Source organism: Sus scrofa, chromosome 12, assembly GCF_000003025.6.
Source record: "Sus scrofa isolate TJ Tabasco breed Duroc chromosome 12, Sscrofa11.1, whole genome shotgun sequence".
Lineage (NCBI taxonomy): Eukaryota > Metazoa > Chordata > Mammalia > Artiodactyla > Suidae > Sus > Sus scrofa.
This window is the reverse complement of record NC_010454.4, coordinates 54,799,870-54,816,953: the sequence shown is the minus strand read 5'-3', so window position 1 is coordinate 54,816,953 and position 17,084 is coordinate 54,799,870. Positions and strand designations below refer to the sequence as shown.

At 54.1% G+C, this 17,084-nt stretch overlaps 1 protein-coding gene across 11 annotated transcripts in view; it reads left to right on the top strand.

Moving 5' to 3' along the window:
- Window positions 1-17,084, top strand: part of GAS7 (growth arrest specific 7) — a 222,100-nt gene that overhangs the window by 157,582 nt on the left and 47,434 nt on the right. For all 11 annotated transcript variants that reach the window (XM_013981322.2, XM_021067872.1, XM_021067879.1 and 8 more), the window contains one exon: window positions 5,410-5,490. In XM_013981322.2, the coding sequence (XP_013836776.2) occupies window positions 5,410-5,490 (81 nt within the window). The remainder of the gene's footprint in view (window positions 1-5,409; window positions 5,491-17,084) is intronic.

The window sequence follows — 17,084 nt, the reverse complement described above, 5'->3', positions numbered from 1 at the left end:
TCCTTCCAGATATTTGAGGGGTGTTTTAAATACCTAGGCCAGGTTCCATCCCGTTTCTTTCCTTTCTTGTGGCAGCAGAGTCCTGGTGTCCCCAGCCCTCCTCTTCCTCACTGCTCAGGGAAGCACCCTGGAGCCGAGTGTGCCGCCTGAACGCTGGGAGTTGGGGGGCAGTAACTGCCGCCTCGCCCACCCCCCGCTCCAGCAACCTCCAACTCAGGTTTGACTCCCACCAGCGTTTCTCACTGAAGACCTCGGGTCCCTGGGTGTGGGGTCTGTTTGCTGAAGATCAGGAACTAGATCCTGGGGCCCAGTGTCTGTGGTGCAGTCTTTTCTGAAACTCTCGGTTCTGGCCCAGGCTCTGAAGCCCTCTTGCAAAGATCCCTGCTGTGTCCAGGATGTCTCTGGAGCACTGGGATGCAGGTTCCGTCCGCGGCCCAGCATAGTGGGTTAAGGATCTGGCATTGCCGCAGCTCCAGTGTATGTCACAGCTGCGCCTCGGATCTGATCCCTGTCCCAGGAACTCCATATGCCTTGGGACAGCCAAAACAAAGTCCTCTTGCTGGTGATCAGACCTAGATGATTCTGCAGAGCAGTTCTTCAGTGGCAGGGGCCTGTGAGAGGGTGTTTCCGAGCAGCTTTCTGATTCCACATGCCCTGTCATCCTTGCCAAGGGCATCGGAGCTGTGTGTAAAGATGATCCAAGAACCCAGTTCCTCCTGGGTTGGTACCTGGAGTTATAGTTCACCTGATAGCCAGTGGGGGCAGCAGAGAGCTATTACCACAACCAAGAAGATTGACCAATCATGAGCCAGGAGTCCACAGGTGGGTGGGGCAGAGTGTGGGATGGGGGGGGGCAAGGCGGGAGGGGAGGGGAGAGGGGAGGTGGGACCGCAGGGCTTCCAGATCTGCCCAAGGCACATAACCATGACCGGCAGCCTAGGTCCAGGGGCTCTGACTTCCCTCTGGAATCAAATCCTTGTAATGCATGTAGGATGCAGACTTAACAAGGGGACAAGAAGTCTAGATGTGCCCTTTTTTTTTTTTTTTGTCTTTTTAGGGCTGCACCCGCGGCATATGGAGGTTCCCAGGCTAGGGGTCTAATAAGAGCTGTAGCTACCGGCCTATGCCAGAGCCAAAGCAACACCAGATCCGAGCCGCGGCTGTGACCTACACCACAGCTCCCAGCAACGCCAGATCCTTAACCTACTGATCGAGGCCAGGCTTCGAACCGCAACCTTATGGTTCCTAGTCGGATTTGTTTCCCCTGTGCCACGATGGGAACTCCTAGACGTGACTTTAAAGTTAGTAACTCCTGCCTTGCTTACTGTTTTTTAAATTAATAGCATTATTATTTTAAGGAGATGACATCGATGCTCTGAAACCAGATTTGCATCACTCTCCACCTTTCAACTGTACTTTCTCTCTTTAAAAGCTTTATTCTAGGAGTTCACGTCGCGGCTCAGTGGTTATGAATCCGACTAGGAACCGTGATGTTGCAGGTTCAGTCCCTGGCCTCGCTCAGTGGGTTAAGGATCTGGCGTTGCCGTGAGCTGTGGTGTGGTTTGCAGACGTGGCTGGGATCTGGTGTTGCTGTGGCTGTGGTGTAGGCCAGCGGCTACAGCTCCAATTAGACCCGTAGCCTGGGAACCTCATATGCCGTGTAGCCTAGGAAAGATAAAAAGACCAAAAATAAAAAAGTTTTATTCTACATGGGGCAGCCCTTGTAATCCACTGATGGGAAAACGGAAACTTCTAGCTTCTCAGGTGGATGGCTGGCTAGACCAGCAGACTCCTTTGGGCCGATTTGATCCATGGGCAGCTCATTTGTGTGTGTCTGGCTCCCCTGGTTTCAGTGGAAGAGGTTCCAGTCGAATTAGAGTTGCTTTTGGGAAAAAACATGTTTCTCATGAATCCGGTTTGATCAGAGGTTTTAAGTGTGGCTCTCACTCCTCCTACTCTGACCTCACTGTCCCTCCTAGGGCCTTGGGGGCCCACATGACAGTGACTATTAGGAGTCTGGGTGGTCCCCTGGAATGACCTTGAACCCCAGGATGGAAGTCCAGAGGAAGCAAGGGGGCCCCAATGCAGGGTGACTTGGGCTCCAAACTGCCGCTTGAGTTTCGCTTGGGCTCCGTCAAGGAGCTGGGGAGCTGTAAATAGATTAGGGAGACTTTTATTGGAAAAGATGTGGAAATGGCTTCCTCCTGTGGGCGGCGTGGTCTTCTGAGCCGGTTTTTCCTGCTGCTGCTAAGGTCAGTCAGCCAGAGCCCCCGGGTGGGGGTGGGGGTGTTCCCTCTAGATGTCAGCCTGGCCTAGCCCCGCTCCTGCCCCAGGTTCCCAGTGGCTTTGTGTTTTGGGTTGGTCCCAGCTGGCTAAGACCAGGGGGCAGACTGGGCAGAATCCCCCCCCTGTTGTCTTTGTTGTCCCTGATGGAGCCCAGGTGGAGGTTGGGTAAAGAGATACACTACTGGAGTTCCTGTTGTGGCTCACCGGGTTAAGGACCTGACATTATCTCTGTGAGGATATGGGTTCAATCCCTGGCCTCACTCAGTGGGTTAAGGATCCAGCACTGCTGTGGCTATGGTGTAGGCCGGCAGCTGCAGCTCTGATTTGACCCCTAGCCTGGGAATCTCCATATGCTGCAGGTGTGGCCCTAAAAAGAAGGAGAGAGAGGGATGCAGTACTTCTGGGGAGAAGGGACTCCAGCTCTGGGGGCCTGTGAGTGACCCAGGCCAGTGAGGGCAGGGCAAGGGACCTCCTACTTGGGACCCAGCATCTAGCAGGGGATTCTGACTGCCGGCAGCATCTCCCTATGATTTCAGAACCTCCTCCCCCAGACCCTGGGAAGGCTGCACAGTGGAAGAGGCATTTTAGTTCGGACTTGACAAATGAACACTATTCTGGCAACCAGGGGTGGCAGGGGCAGGAGCTGGCCAGGGTGCGGGAGCAGCTATAGCAAAGGCATGTTCTCAGACCAGCAAGGGAGTTACCTGGCCTGGAGCGAGGGCGGCTGGCATCAATCTGGACAGACAGACCAGGTGGCCCTGCTGGAGCCTTGCTGGCCAAGAGGTGGGGCGGGGCGGGGAGGGGCGTACAAAGCTTGGACTTTATTCTCTGGGCCATGTTGGAAAGGAGTCAGCAAGGGCTTCTCCAGGGGAGCAGTATGCTCCCTGTGATCCCAAGTGGGGAGACACGGTAGGAGCCAGATGGCAAGAAGTGGGGGGGGGTGATGGAGGGGCACTGCCAGGCCATGGAAACTGATTGGACGGGGGTGGTGGGACCTGGGGAGATGCTGGTAAAGCCATGGAGGTTGGTCCCAGGAGCCCCAGGGGGCCGGGCTGGAGAGGGGAGCCTGAGCTGGGTGCTGGGGATGTGGGGCCAGCCCTGTGGCCTCCAGGTGGGGCCACTCCAGCAGGTGGAAGAGAGGACACTTGAGAAAGGAGACAGAGGCTGCAGGCCGCGTCCGGTCCCTGGGGGAACCCACCTCACTTTGTAGGAAGGCTGTTTTCTCATCTAAGTTTCCCCGCGTTTCCACATCCAGCCTCGCTGGTCTGCTTGCTTTATTCGATTCTGATAAGGGACTTGCTGTGGTTCGCTGTCATCCTAAGCACCTTACATGTAATAACCCATTTCATGCTATTACAGTCCTATGTAGGTGCCATGTTAATCCCCTTTTTAAGTTGAGAAAAACAAAACACAGGCTTAGGTGGCTTCCAAAGGGCGCTCAGTTCCTGAACAGTCAGGCTTGGAATGCTTTCTACGGCCCTTGGCCTCTAAACAGGCCAGCGGGATTCACATAGGTTTTCCAAATCTTGGTACATGTCTCTCCTCCTCCAGGGAGACCACCAGGCTTGCTCTTTTGTTCCAGGTCACATCCTCCCTGCTGCTTCCCCCTCAGTCTCCGTTTTCTCTCCCTTAAGACATGAAAGAATCTTATTACCACCCACTTCTAAAGCCATAAGAGTCATAAACCCGAATAATGGGTCTGAAAGTTTTAAGACCACTGATCAAAGCTGGGGCGGGAGGTGGGGGTCAAGAATGTTGGGACCTAATACCTCGGGTGCGGCCCTAAAAAGACAAAAAAAAAAAGAGAGAAGAAAAAGATTATTGGGACCTAAAAGACCAGTCAGCTCAACCCTTTCATTTAAAATGATGAATCGGAGGAGAGGACCAGAGAGGTAGCATGACTTGCCCAGGGCTGCACAGCGGATGAGAGGCAGCGCTGAGGCAGAAGTCCAGTTCTCTCACATCTTACTTGAGAGAGGTCATTGGAAGTTTGTGCTCGTTTTCATTTTTAATGTTTGAGACAGTTGAATTTTCAGGAATAGAATTTTTGACTAAGTGACATTATTTCTATTTATCGGACTAACTTTAAACATAACTTCAGGCTGCAAGCTTGTAAGGGGGCATTTGACATGAACACAGTGGCTGCCGTGGGTGGGGGCCAGGATCGATCTGCTGTGACAGAGGAGGAAACAGAGGTCCCGAGAGGACAAGTAGCTCAGTCCGGGTTACACGGGTGCCAAGAGGCAGAGCTGGGATTCAAACCCAGGCCCTGGCCCCAGACTCAGCACTGTTAATAAACCCCAAGCACTGTGCCCTGTTTTTGGAAAGATACCCACAAAAGTCTGTCGGTGAAAAGAATGGACATTGCGGTTTTGTGTTCTGAAGATGTACGCATGCCTAGAAAAGAAATCAACATAAAAGGACCCAGGCCTTTCGTGACAACCTCCAAGCTGATCTTGGGCGCTGCTTTTTCTTCTTTGTGCTTTTCTATGCCATCGCTTTGTAAATAGTGAGAAAGTATTATTTCTATTCCTCGATAATTGAATGGGAAGTCTCTGCTCCCAGCCCTGAGGAGGGTAAAGGAGAATTTGGGGGAGTGATCGTATAGCCACAACATTGGCTTCATTTCTGGCTGAACATCGGAGAAGCGACCAACCAGATGCAGCGGCTGTAACTCACCCAACGCGTGGAATTGTGGAACCAGAAAGGAGGTCACCCCCACGTGGTCGAGGACCCGTGTCTCTGGACAGACCCCCAGCTGGTGGGGGTGGGGGGGGTCTTCCCTCTGCGCTTTGGGGTTTTGAGTGACTGTGGGCATTTGGGGAATGATGCCTGGCTGGCAGCTGGCTTTCCGGGACTGGGACTGAAGCCGGGGGGTGTGCGAGGGGTTGGCCTCCAGGGATAAGAAAGGGTCCCAGCCAGAAGGCCCCCTGCTCTGGTCCCAGCTGCATGGAGAGGGGTCCCCGCAGAGGGAAGCTCTGTCTTCAGGAGAGGAGGTGGGTGTGAGAGCAGAAGGCAGACTCCTGCCGCCGCCACCCAGGGGAGGGGCCACCAGCCACTTCTGCTCCATGACACTCTATGAAATTCTTAAAACGGTTGTGTTTTTTTTCTTTCTTTGACCAGAGACCACCTGGGAGCGTCCCAGCAGTTCTCATGGGCTTCCAGCCAGCCCTGGCCCTCACAGGAGCTCTCTGCCTCCAACAGGTACTGTCCACACACCACCGCGGGCATCATGGGAGGGGGGCACACATACCTTCATGGGAGAGGCCGAGACTCTGGATTCCGGCTCTGAACCCTGCCCAGAAAGCTAATGGGCCAGACCCAGGGAGGGGTCTAGAGGGCTTGTAGGCCCCACAGCCTGTGGCCCTGTGGGATGGCATGGCCCTGGCCGTGCCAGCAGCAGCTGTGGTCTATCTCCGTCTTTCTCAGATGCTGGGGCGGGGGGGAGGGGGAAGTGCAGCTGGGGGAGGGGGTGAGGTGTTAGAACTCTTACCTGTCTGCCAAATCGGGATTAGGCTCCCAAAGTCATCAAGGAGCAGAAGTTAAAGGAGGCACTTGTTTAGAGGGCACCTTTCAAACAGAATGTCTAGAAAGCAAATGGATTCCTTGCAAGGAGATGAGTTCTCTGTCTGTCTAGGTAATCAAGCAGAGGTGGCCGAGGGAGACATTCCAATAACAGGTGGTTTTTCCTTAGGAGACATGTCACTCCAGGGCCCCAGGAGGCAGGTTGCAGGACATTCCCATGGGGAGAACAGCTTCTGACTTCCTGTGGTTTAGGCATTATTTTAAATGTCACCTCCTCCGAGAAGCCTTCCCTGACCCCTCCATTTAGAGTCCTTACCCATCACTCTGGATCCCTGCCTCCTGCAGTTTCATTGTCCCCAGAGTAGTCCTACCCCCCTGTTGGCTGTCACTCTCCCACCCAGATCATAAGCCCCCTGAGGTGGGGACTCTGTCTCACTTTTTCTTTTGTGGAATCCTCTGTCCCCAAGCAGAGCCTGGCCTCAGCAGCATTGGGTAAATTCACAAACGTCTCCAGAGTCCTTGAGACGGTGGTCCTGGTTGTGGTTGCAGCATGGAATTTCAACTTGGAATGGCGTTGACAATGTGGCAGAGATTGTAGCCGGATGGGGGGTTGGGGGGAGGCCTGGGGCTCTAGGGGGTGGCGGGAGAAGCCACGTGACGTCCTCCACTCACCCGGAAGGGAGGGGACACAAGAGCCTCGCACCCTTCTTGGAACACAAGTAACTTCAAGCGTCACAGGTAGCCAGAGGCAGAGCTGGGACAGCAAGACTCATAAACCCTGGATCAGGGAAGGGCTGTGCAGGCCCCCCCTTTCCTAGTGGGGGGTCTTGAGATATTATCCACCATTGAGAAATCAAAGTGGGATCAAAGTACATTACCTAGGGGTATGGGGGTTGCCAACAGAAGCACCCAAAACCGGAGTGATGGCAAAATAGACCCAGAGAATCAACTTAAGCTCAGACAGGTGTTTGGACTGGTGGGTAGTTCCCAGGGAGAGTTCTTCTAGGATTTGTGTGTGTGCGCGCGCACGCGCATGTGTGTTATACACATTTTTTTAACATAAAAAAAGGCCCCCTGGGGAGCAGGGAAATGAGGCATTTCCTCCTGATTTCCTATGGGGCAGTGATTGCTCCATTCTCGGACCAGATCCCCAGAAATGGGGCCGCTCAGCCTTCCGAGCTGTCATGGGAGAGGCAACATTTCTGGGCACGCTGCCTTGTCTTTTGCTGCTGTTCTTGTGCTTTTTGAACAATGGAAATGCTCGTGTGAATGACGAGAGGTGTGGCCCTCTATCCTGGCTGGCTCCAGGCCACCCAGGCACTAGACAGAAAACCCAGCTGTCTTTTTCGGCCAGAGGGGCCCACGGAGCAGGACCAGCTGTGACACAGTCAGGGGGAGGCTTGGGCGCGTGAGGTGACGGGCGGGAACTGCCCAGCCTGCCGCCCTATATGGCCTGCTATACGGGGCTGCTCGGGGAACTGGCCCTCTGTGTCAGTGGGGTCCCCTCTCCAAAGCCTGCTGTCCCTGGCACCGTCCCCAGCGGCATCCCCTCCCCCCTCTGCTTTTGGGAGCCACCCCCAGGAGAAGGACTAGGAGGAGCTGGCTCAGGCCACGGGGACAGATGTCCACCTTCACGACCAGCACAAGGGGCCAGGGCCACTCATGCGTCCATCCTTGTGTGTGTGTGTTCGCATCCTGTGCACATCCTTGTCAGCTTCCCTGGCCCTGGCATGGTGCTTCTCAGCTCAGGGGTGATTTTGCCCACCTGGGGATGTTTTTGGCTATGACTGTGGTGGGGGAGGTGCCACAGGAATCTGGTAGGTAGAGGCCAAGGATGCTGTAAATATCCTACAGGGCTCAGGACAGCACAGCCCCACCGCGTGGAGCTAGGCAACCCACGTGTCAGCAGTGCCAGGGTTAGGCGCTCTGTTCTAGGGGGACCTGGGACCCTAGCTCAGCACTATTCAGGGCCTGGCTGATGGACCACAGACCACGGCAGTGAGAAGCAGCAGCAAGTTACGCAGGACCGCAGCTCGTTGATTCCAACACCCATATTGATATCTTCGTTTTGTTTTGATTTTTTTTTTTTTTTTTTTTAGGGCCTCGCCTGTGGCATATGAAGGTTCCCAGGCTAGGGGTCAAATTGAAGCTGCAGCTGCTGGCCTACACCACAGCCACGCAGGATCCAAGCCCCATTTGTGACCTACACCACAGCTCACGGCGCCGCCAGATCCTTAACCCACTGGGTGAGGCCAGGGATGGAACCTGCAATCTCATGGTCCCTACCTGGCTTCACTTCCACTGCACCACAGCAGGAACTCCCCATGTTAATATCTTGAATGAAACCCGAGTTCCCGTTGTGGCTTGGCAGTAATGAACCCAACTGGTATCTGTGAGGATGCAGGTTCAGTCCCTGGCTCTACTCAGTGGGTGAAGGATCGGGTGTTGCTGTGAGCTGCTGTGTAGGTTGCAGATGTGGCTGGGATCTGGCACTGCTGTGGCTGTGGCGCAGGCCAGCGGCTGCAGCTCCAGTTGGACCCTCGCCTGGGAGCCCCGTGTGCTGCACGTGTGGCCCTGAGCGGCAAGTCACCATCACTGTCGTCTTGAAAGCAGGTGTTTCCTGGTCTCGTTGGAAGCATCGTTTTCTCTTTCTCAGCAGGACTTCAAACAAGGGCGCCTCTAACAATCAGTAACACCTTAGATTTGTGAAATCACAGCTCGTCAGCCCGGGGCCTGGGGCACAGCCCTCCTCTTTGCCTCACTTTGCCCACGTGTAAACTGGTGCCTGGAGGAAGCCCCAGGCTGGGGTCCCGTCCAGCCCTCTGTGATCTGTGCTGCGTGGAGCCCTCTGCCCTGGGTACAAACACGCACGTCAGCCCTCCATCCACCCTCCGGGATGGAAGCGGAGAGAACCCGCCCATGAGGCTGGAGCAGGATCCACGATATTCTGACATCTTCTTTACTGTTTCTGTTTTGTTTTTGTCTTTTTGCCTTTTCTAGGGCCACTTCTTGCAGCACATAGAGGTTCCCAGGCTAGGGGATCTAATCAGAGCTGTAGCCACCGGCCTACGCCACAGCCACAGCAATGTGGGATCCGAGCCGCGTCTGTGACCTACACCACAGCTCACGGCAACACTGGATCCTTAACCCACTGAGCAAGGCCAGGGATCGAACCCGCACCCTCATGGTTCCTAGTCAGATTTGTTAACCACTGCGCCACGACGGGAACTCCTTTGGGTTTTTTTTGTTTTTGTTTTTGTTTTTTTTTCCTCGTCTTTTTAGGGCCACGCTCTCGGCATATGGAGGTTCTCAGGCTTAGAGTTGAATTGGAGCTGCAGTCACTGGCCTACGCCACTGCCACGCCAGATCCAAGCCACATCTGCCACCTACACTGCAGCTCACAGCAACACTGGATCCTTAACCCATTGAGCGAGGCCAGGGATCAAACCTGCATCCTCATAGATACTAGTCAGATTTGTTTCCGCTGAGCCACAACAGGAACTCCTCTTTCCTGGTTTTTGAACTGAGCCTTCTGTCTAGAGAGTAGAATAGCCGTGCTGGTATTTCTCTCTAGAGGGGGACACTGGGATTTTTCCCGCCGTTCCTTCCTTCGGTTTTATAAGCAGCTTTCAGGAGATTGCATTTTGTTGTGGGGAGAGAAATCAACTTGAAGATGCAAGGTTGCTTCAGAAGCTGACGGTGCCCACCTCACGCTCCTGGGGTGGTGGGTGCCTCACTTAGAGACCCTCAGGGCCGTGGATCTCAGCCCCTTTTGTTCTGCCCCTGCTTCTGCAGAGCAACCGTGGTGGAGTTGCAAGCCTTTTCATTCCAAAAGTAGGCCGTGTTGTCCTCGGAACAGGGGATGCAGCCACAGACAAGCCAGACCTTCGTGGTCCCTGCTCCAGAGACGCTAATTCTAGCAGGAGCGTTGGGCGGACAAGCAGTCAGGAGGACGTCACATGATCTGTGCTTGGACAGCGGGCAGAGTGTGTGGCTGGGGCCTCAGTGAGGAAGTGCCGTGTAGGTCAAGCTTTAAAGACAGTGAGAAGACGGTATGTGTGTGAGGTGGTGGTGGAGTGTTCTCGGCCTGGGAGCAGCGAGTGCAAAGGTCCTGGGGCAGGAGTGACCTTGGCATGGTTGAGAGCAGAATGCAGATCAGTGTGGCCAGGGTTGGGGGTGGGGTGATGGGCACTGAGGGAGGAGGGTCAGCAGGGACCAGAGGAAGGTGTTGTTGGGATTCCATTCCGAGGGTGACGGTTGAGAGGGGGTAAGAGGGAAATGCAGCGGCAATGTCTTGGCTGACGGCAAAGATGCCTTTCTTGAAGCAGCCAGGCGGCTCTGGGTTAGCAGTGGGGTTGGGGGTAGGTGCCTGCAACGTGGGCTGGGGTTGGGGGGCAAGAAGATCATGGAGGAACATAGAACTGCAGTTATGGACCAAAAGCATCCCATGTGGTCGTTCCTGGAGATCGCGGAAAAACAGGCAACATGTGGGCCAGGTTACCAGCCGCTGTGAGAGACCTGCAAACACACCCTGGCCCCCCCCCCCGCCCCCCGCCACCTGGATTCCGTGCTTTGAATATTAGGGGCGGCTTTGAGTCAGCGCAGGGCCCAGGGCTCTCCCTCCATGGCTTCCTTTAATAGCACAGTGGGAGCTGTGTTGGTTCAGTAACCGTACTGGAGGCATTTCGTGCCAGGCTTTCTGAGTGTGGTCCCCGTAAGTACAGTTGAAACCCAGACAGAACAGTCTGTTCTGTAGCTGCTGCACGTATGCACAATCCCGGCCTTTGGGCCGGTTTAGCAGGCAGTCTAGCAGGAGCGATCTGTGTAGAGAGGCAGGGTCGCAGGCCGATGGAAAGAAACGATGAATGAAAAACGAGCTTCTAGAGTTTCGCGTTTGAGTTACGAGGTGGGATGGGGTCAGAGGGACATGCGGGGGACACGTCTCGGACAGACCAGGGCTGTCCCTTAGAACTTTCTGTGCTAACAGAACCATGCTGTATCTGCATCATCCAGCGGGGTAGCCGCTGGCCACGTGTGGCTCATGGGTCCTTGAAATGCGTCTAATGTGCCTGAAGAATGAAGTTTTAAACCTGTGGAACGTCATACGTTTCAAATTTTGGAATAACTTCAGGTTTACCAAAAAAAAAAAAAAAAAATGTAACAGCAGTGGAAGGAGTTCTTGCCCACCCTTTTCTCCGTTTCTCCCATTGTTAGCCTCTTACATCATGACGGTACATTTGTTAAAACTAAGAAATTAATGACGAATGTATTATTCGCTCAATTAGATTTCATTTAGTTTCACCCATTTTCCTGGTATTGTCCTTCTGGTCTAGGGTCCAATCCTGGGTATTAACCTGCATTTAGATTTTATTGAAATTTTACTTGTTAGGTTTTTTTTGTTTGTTTGTTTTGTATTTTAGGGCTGTCCCCGTGGCATGTGGAAGTTCCCAGGCTAGGGGTCAAATCGGAGCTACAGCTGCCGGCCTGCACCACAGCCACAGCCACGCCAGATCCTTAACCCACTGAGCAAGGCCAGGGATTGAACCCTCATCCTCATGGATGCTAGTCAGGTTTGTAACCCGCTGAGCCACAACGGTTACTCTCTACTTGTTAAGAGTTTGAGTAGCCGTGGGTGGCTGGCAGCTGACCCATCTGACCAGGCAGAGCTCCTGCGGAGGGAATGCCTTCTGAGCTTCTGGGCCTGGGATGTGCGTTGCCCTTGCGTTTGTGTCTCCCTTCGGGATGGAGGAAATTGTCTCTTCCTGAGTTGCCCCAGGAGAGGACACCTGGATTCAGAGCCTGGCTCTGTCTGGCCGGGAACCTGACTCCCCAGAGGGATCACGTGTGGATAAGCCGCTGCCTCCAGCAGCCCCACGGAAGCCAGATCACAGGAGAGTGAGCGAGTTCTGTCATTAATCAGGGTGGACCTGCTTTGGAGTCTGGAGTCTGCAGACAGACGGCGGCACTTGCCCGGAGTGGAGGCCCCCGGGGGAGCGGCCCCAGGGCCTCACCCACAATGCACTTGCTCCTTCAGATCAGGGAGCCCTGAGCGGCTGTCCCCTCCCGTGGAGGGAAGCAGAGAGGGACCCTCGCTCAGTGCAGGATTAGCAGGCTGCCGGGCGCAGGTGGCCTCCGTGGTCCTCGCTGGGCTCGCAAGGGTAGGGGCATGAGGGCTGTGTGTTCCTTTAGAAGCCGTGTTCCTTTGGGCTGAAGCCCCAGGGGACAAAGGCCTGTTTAACCTTTGATGCCCTGAAGAATAGACAGGTTTCCAGCCCTTCCCACCCACGGACGCCTCTGTGATGGTTTCTCTTTGCGGGGAGTACGGTTCTACATCTCAGACAGGGAGGCAGTGGGGACTTGGGCACAGGGGGCAGAGGGAAATTTGGAGACCAGAAGGATTTCTGGACCAGAGGCTATAGACGTAAAACCACTCCCCTGAGTGGAGCCAGGCAGGTATCGCACACAGCTGGGGAGATGCACAATGAAGAGCCTGCTTGCAAGGCCTCCTGGGGGAGGGACTGGTGGGGCAGCGAAGCATCCCACCCTGCCTCCAGGGATGCGGAGCCCAGATCTGGCTCTGGCTGTGTTTGCCTCTGCAGCCCAACCTCAGAGCTGCCTTCTCATGGTCCCAGCCATGTTTCCCAAAGTGGGTTCCAGGGCACCCCTCCGGCCACAGATGAGTTCTGTGCTACCTCGCTGTTTGAGATTCCCGGAGCACATTGGTGTATTTTTAAAGGCTGCCTGCAAACAAACCAAGTTAAATCTGAGTGAGGGGACATGTGTCCTCCACCCTGTGGTGTGTAACACTCAATGGTGAACACCCTGCAGAAGTGATACTTGCCTCTCGTGTCATGGAGGTGATCCCACGCGGCCCCATCACATGTCACATGGTGGTGGGAAGAAGGCTTTCCAGAACACGGGCCCCAGGGCTCTCAGGCTTCTCGGCCTTGAGAAAGGAAGTTACTTGTTGATTCCAGAGAGAGAAGGGCCACGAGGCCAGCACCGCAGGAGGCAGAAGGAAGGTGTCCCCTGTCCGGGGCTGACTCTCTTGTTTGGAAGAGCAAGTCTTACGTTTGAAGGTCTGGCCTTTTGGGAGTAGAACCTGGATACGGGGGTTTGGGGGATGGATTGTCTTGGGCGGCGGGTCGGAGCTGGGGCGGCGTGGACCTGTAGGGATGGGGAATGCTGGGCTGTGGACGATGCTGGCGTCTCCGTCTCTGGACCGTGCTCTTTATGCTGCTGCTTTCCTGTTCTTGTCCCCCTGCCCCACGGGGAGCTCCTCCTCCATCCTTTCTAGGCCCTTCCTCTCCCTGTGTCTCCCCAGCCCTCCCTTTGTCTGTTTGCCTGCCTGCAAGGAGGAAATGACCTGTGTGCAGGTGTGTTTTTATATCCGTTTTTGAAGTTACCAAAATTACTAGATAGAGTTCTCTTCTCCCTTTTTTTAAAAACAGCTGAATTTGGCATTTCAGGTGTTTTTGGTTCGTTTTGCTTTTTTTTCTTGTATCCCCAGCTGAATTCTGGTCCTTGTGGCTCTGAGTGGTCTTTGACCACATTTTATGGTGTTTTTTCCCCCCCGGAGGCTGGCCTCGTTTGTTGGGGGGTCTCACCCTCAGCAAGCTGGGGGCCCAGAAGCGTGGCCGTGCCCGTCAGGACCATCACGGGTGAGCTGTCACCATTCAGAGCCCCACTGATGACGTTTCCGGAGGGGCCAGGGCTGTCGGCGTGAAATGCACTTGGACAGGCTGTCGGAGGGACCGGCTGTATGAGGAGAGAGGGTTGAATGGAAAATTATTTTTTCTCTCCTGGTGATTGTTTTGACATGAGCGGTAATTAGCCAAGAGCTGACAGACCAGAACTGAAGTGAGAACAAGAGGACGGATTAGGGGCAAATGCCACCGCGTTACACGGTTCCTCGCTGCCGTGAGCGTGGGGGCCACCAGCCCGGGGGAGGCCGCAGGCAGGAGGATGGTGCCTTGAGGGCACACTTTTGAGATGCCCTGGAGGGAGAAGGCGGGGGTCACAAGGGCAGCCTCTGCGCTCAAGAAGGTGGGAACCACCTTGGGGGACAGGGGCCCAAGGCCATCAAAACTACTGGCTGGCTCTAAACTAAGGCCTGCCCAGGTAAGAGCTTTCTTTCATTTTCATGATCAGCTGCTCGGTGGGTCTATGTCTTTGTTGTGCTTGGTAGATTTTAGGTCCAGGCGATGCTGGCTTTGTAATAAACTGGAAAGTTGGCCAGGTGTTTCTCTATGGTGCCGTCGGGGCCTGTGTGTTTCTTTGTGGAGAGCTGGGACCCCGTTGCCCATACAACCCTCTGGGTCCGGTGCCTTTTGGAGGGAGGTCATTTTTCAAAGATTTTACTCCTTTTGGTAAAATGGATCCTTTCAAACCATTTTGATCCTTTGCATCTTATGGATGATTTTGTATTTATTAGCATAGAATTATAAATCATATGCTCTTGCATGAAAAAAAAAAAATCTTGGAGTTCCCTTTGTGGCTCAGTGGTTAACGAACCCGACTAGGATCTATGAGGATGCGGGTTCAATCCCTGGCCTCGCTCAGTGGGTTCAGGATCCGGCGTTGCCATGACCTGCGGTGTGGGTTGCAGACACGGCTTGGATCTGGCGTGGCTGTGGCTATGGTGTAGGCTGGTGGCTACAGCTCTGATTCAACCCCTAGACTGGGAATCTCCATATGCAGCAGGTGCGGTCCCAAAAAGCAAAAAAAAAAAAAAAACCACACAAGCAAAACAAAACAAAATCTCTCCTATGTTTGCCGTGCTTCTGCTTGCTTTCTAATTCCCAATCTAAGCATTTGCATTTTTCTCTCACCTCACGTTAGGGTGATCTGCCTGTTTATTTGCCATCACTTTCCACCCCGCCCCCGCCCCCACCCCCACAGAACCAGCCAGCGTTGCTAATGTTAGCCTGTCTCCTGAGTCATTAACTTCTCTTGCCATGTTTATATCCTATTTTCCTGTTTTCCTCTGATTTATTTTATTGGCTTAAAACTTTTTTTTTCCCCTAAATTCTTAAGTTGGATGTTTAGTCCATTTATTTTTATTCCCTTGGCTTTGGTAATGACATAATTAAGGCTATGGATTTTCCTCCAGATAGGACTCAAGCCCTACCCCCATGTGTTTTTTTGATGTGTTCTTCCTCCTTCTTTTCAAAATATCATGTAGTGATCATTTTAAATTCCTCTTTGACCTGAGATTATTTAAGAGGGTGTTTCCTTAAATTTCCAAGTGTTTGGGAGTGGGGGGGGGGCAGAGGAAGGGGGACCTGGTATACTGGTTTTTTTCATTATTTGTATCTGCTTTTATTGCTTTCTGCTCCAAAGACGTGGCTTGTGTTCTTTGTACCTTCTGCAGTGTATTGGGACTTTATTTGTGGCTTAAATAGACCCAACTTTTTTTTTTTTTTTTTTTTTTTTTTTTAAATGTTCCATGGCTTCTTGGCAAAAGATAGCATCTCTGCTTATAGGGGATGAGGTTTAATACATGGAGTTCAATCAGCCTTTTAAATTAAATCGCTGAGATGTTCCACCTCCTGACTTTGGTGCGTGAATCAGTCCTGCACTGAGAGCCGTGTAGTAAGGTTTCCTCTTGCTGTCTGGAGATCCTCCGACGTTTGTCTGTTACCCGTTTCAGCGCAGTGGTCTTTGCCAAGTAAAATTCACCAAGGGTTTATGCCTTCCTTGTGGGCTCCATTCATCACTGGTCTAGTGCTTTTCCTGGCATAGCTGGTGCCAGCCTGAGTAGATTTTCCTTGGCCTCAGCCCCTCCGATGCCCTTGGAATCCCACCCCTCCACCCCCACCCCTTACCTGGCAGACTCCTGGGTGGTGTCAACGGTTGACCAGCCTCCCGAGGGCCCTGAGTGTGGGCCGGGAGTGCGCCTGGCCATGCAGGGTTAATATGTCATTTCTCATTGCTTCTCTAAGCCATTGCTGCGGGGGCCAGCTCTGTGGCCAGTTTTCTGCTGTCCTGGTGGGTCTGTGCCAGTCCTTCTTTCGGGGTATCAGGCCAACAGGCGGATGGGGAGAAACCCAGCAGCCGCAGGAATCTGCACAGCGCACCTCTGCTTCCAGGTGGCCCGGGATTTTTTCTGCGCCGTTGGTGGAGAATGGGGGGCATCCCCCAACATGAGAAAGGATCTTTGTGGGGCCTTCACATCCTTCCGCTTGCCCCGTGACTGGGGAGGTGGTGGCCTCTCCATCACTGCAGGGCGCTCTCAGCAAGAACGTGAGCCGGACGTTGGCTTGTGCGTGTTTTTTTAGGCCGACTCGCAGTGTCTGTGTTGTAGCAAACGCTGCAACCCTGGAGCATGAGGAAGGCGTGCTTTCCTGGTGTCCAGCGGTCATGCAAGCTTGAGGTTCAGGGCCACCTGATCGAGGAACAGAAGCAAGCAGTGGGCTTTCGTCTCTTCGTCCCCCCCCCCTTTTCATGAAGGGCTTTATAATGCACAGATGTCCTTTGCAGTGGGGGCTTGTTGGATTTTCATGCCAGCTGAGTGGGTTTGGAGACTAGGTAGACCTGTCCCCACTGCGCAGATGCAGAAGCTGAGGCTCACGGGACTCTGTCCAGGAGAGGGGGCCGCCGCCCCGGGAACTGGGGATGTGTGGGCTGCAGGCTGCACCTGCGATGTCAGGACCCTGCCTCCGTCCCCCCTTGAAGGGCAGGGGCATCAGCTCATGCTGGGAGCCTGCGTGAGTGTCACAGTGATAGAATTTTAGAGCCTTGAATTTTTGTTAATGAAAGGACAACCTGTGACCAAGGAAGGACATCATATGATCCCCTGGCTATTAATTGGCAAAGCCGACTATCATGGAAACCAGTAGAGCCAGTCCTCTTTCCGTTTTATCCGCATTATACTGGGTGAGGGTGAGAAGGTCCTTAAGGAGAAGTTCGTGGGGGCGGGGGTTGGCAGGAAGTGGGGGGGGCTCCTGACAGTGTAGAGATTGGACCCTGGATCAGCATCAGTGACCCCCGCCCATGCGACATTTTCGGTGACGGCTCTTGGGACCTCACCTTCTCCTGAGCCTCATCTTTTTCTTCTCTGGCTCAAAATGAAACTCGGTCCCCCGGGGAAGTCGCTGGGCGGGTGCTGGGGGTTGGCGAGGTGCTCTCCACCCGTGTCCGGCCCTGCAGAGATGGGTGAGATCCTGAGAGGTGGTCCTGGCCCCTCAAGACCCCTCCGGAGCAGGCAAGGAGGTGGGAGCCGGGGCGGCAGCCGCACGCGGCCGGAGGTGCCCATCTGAGCGGTGTTTCTG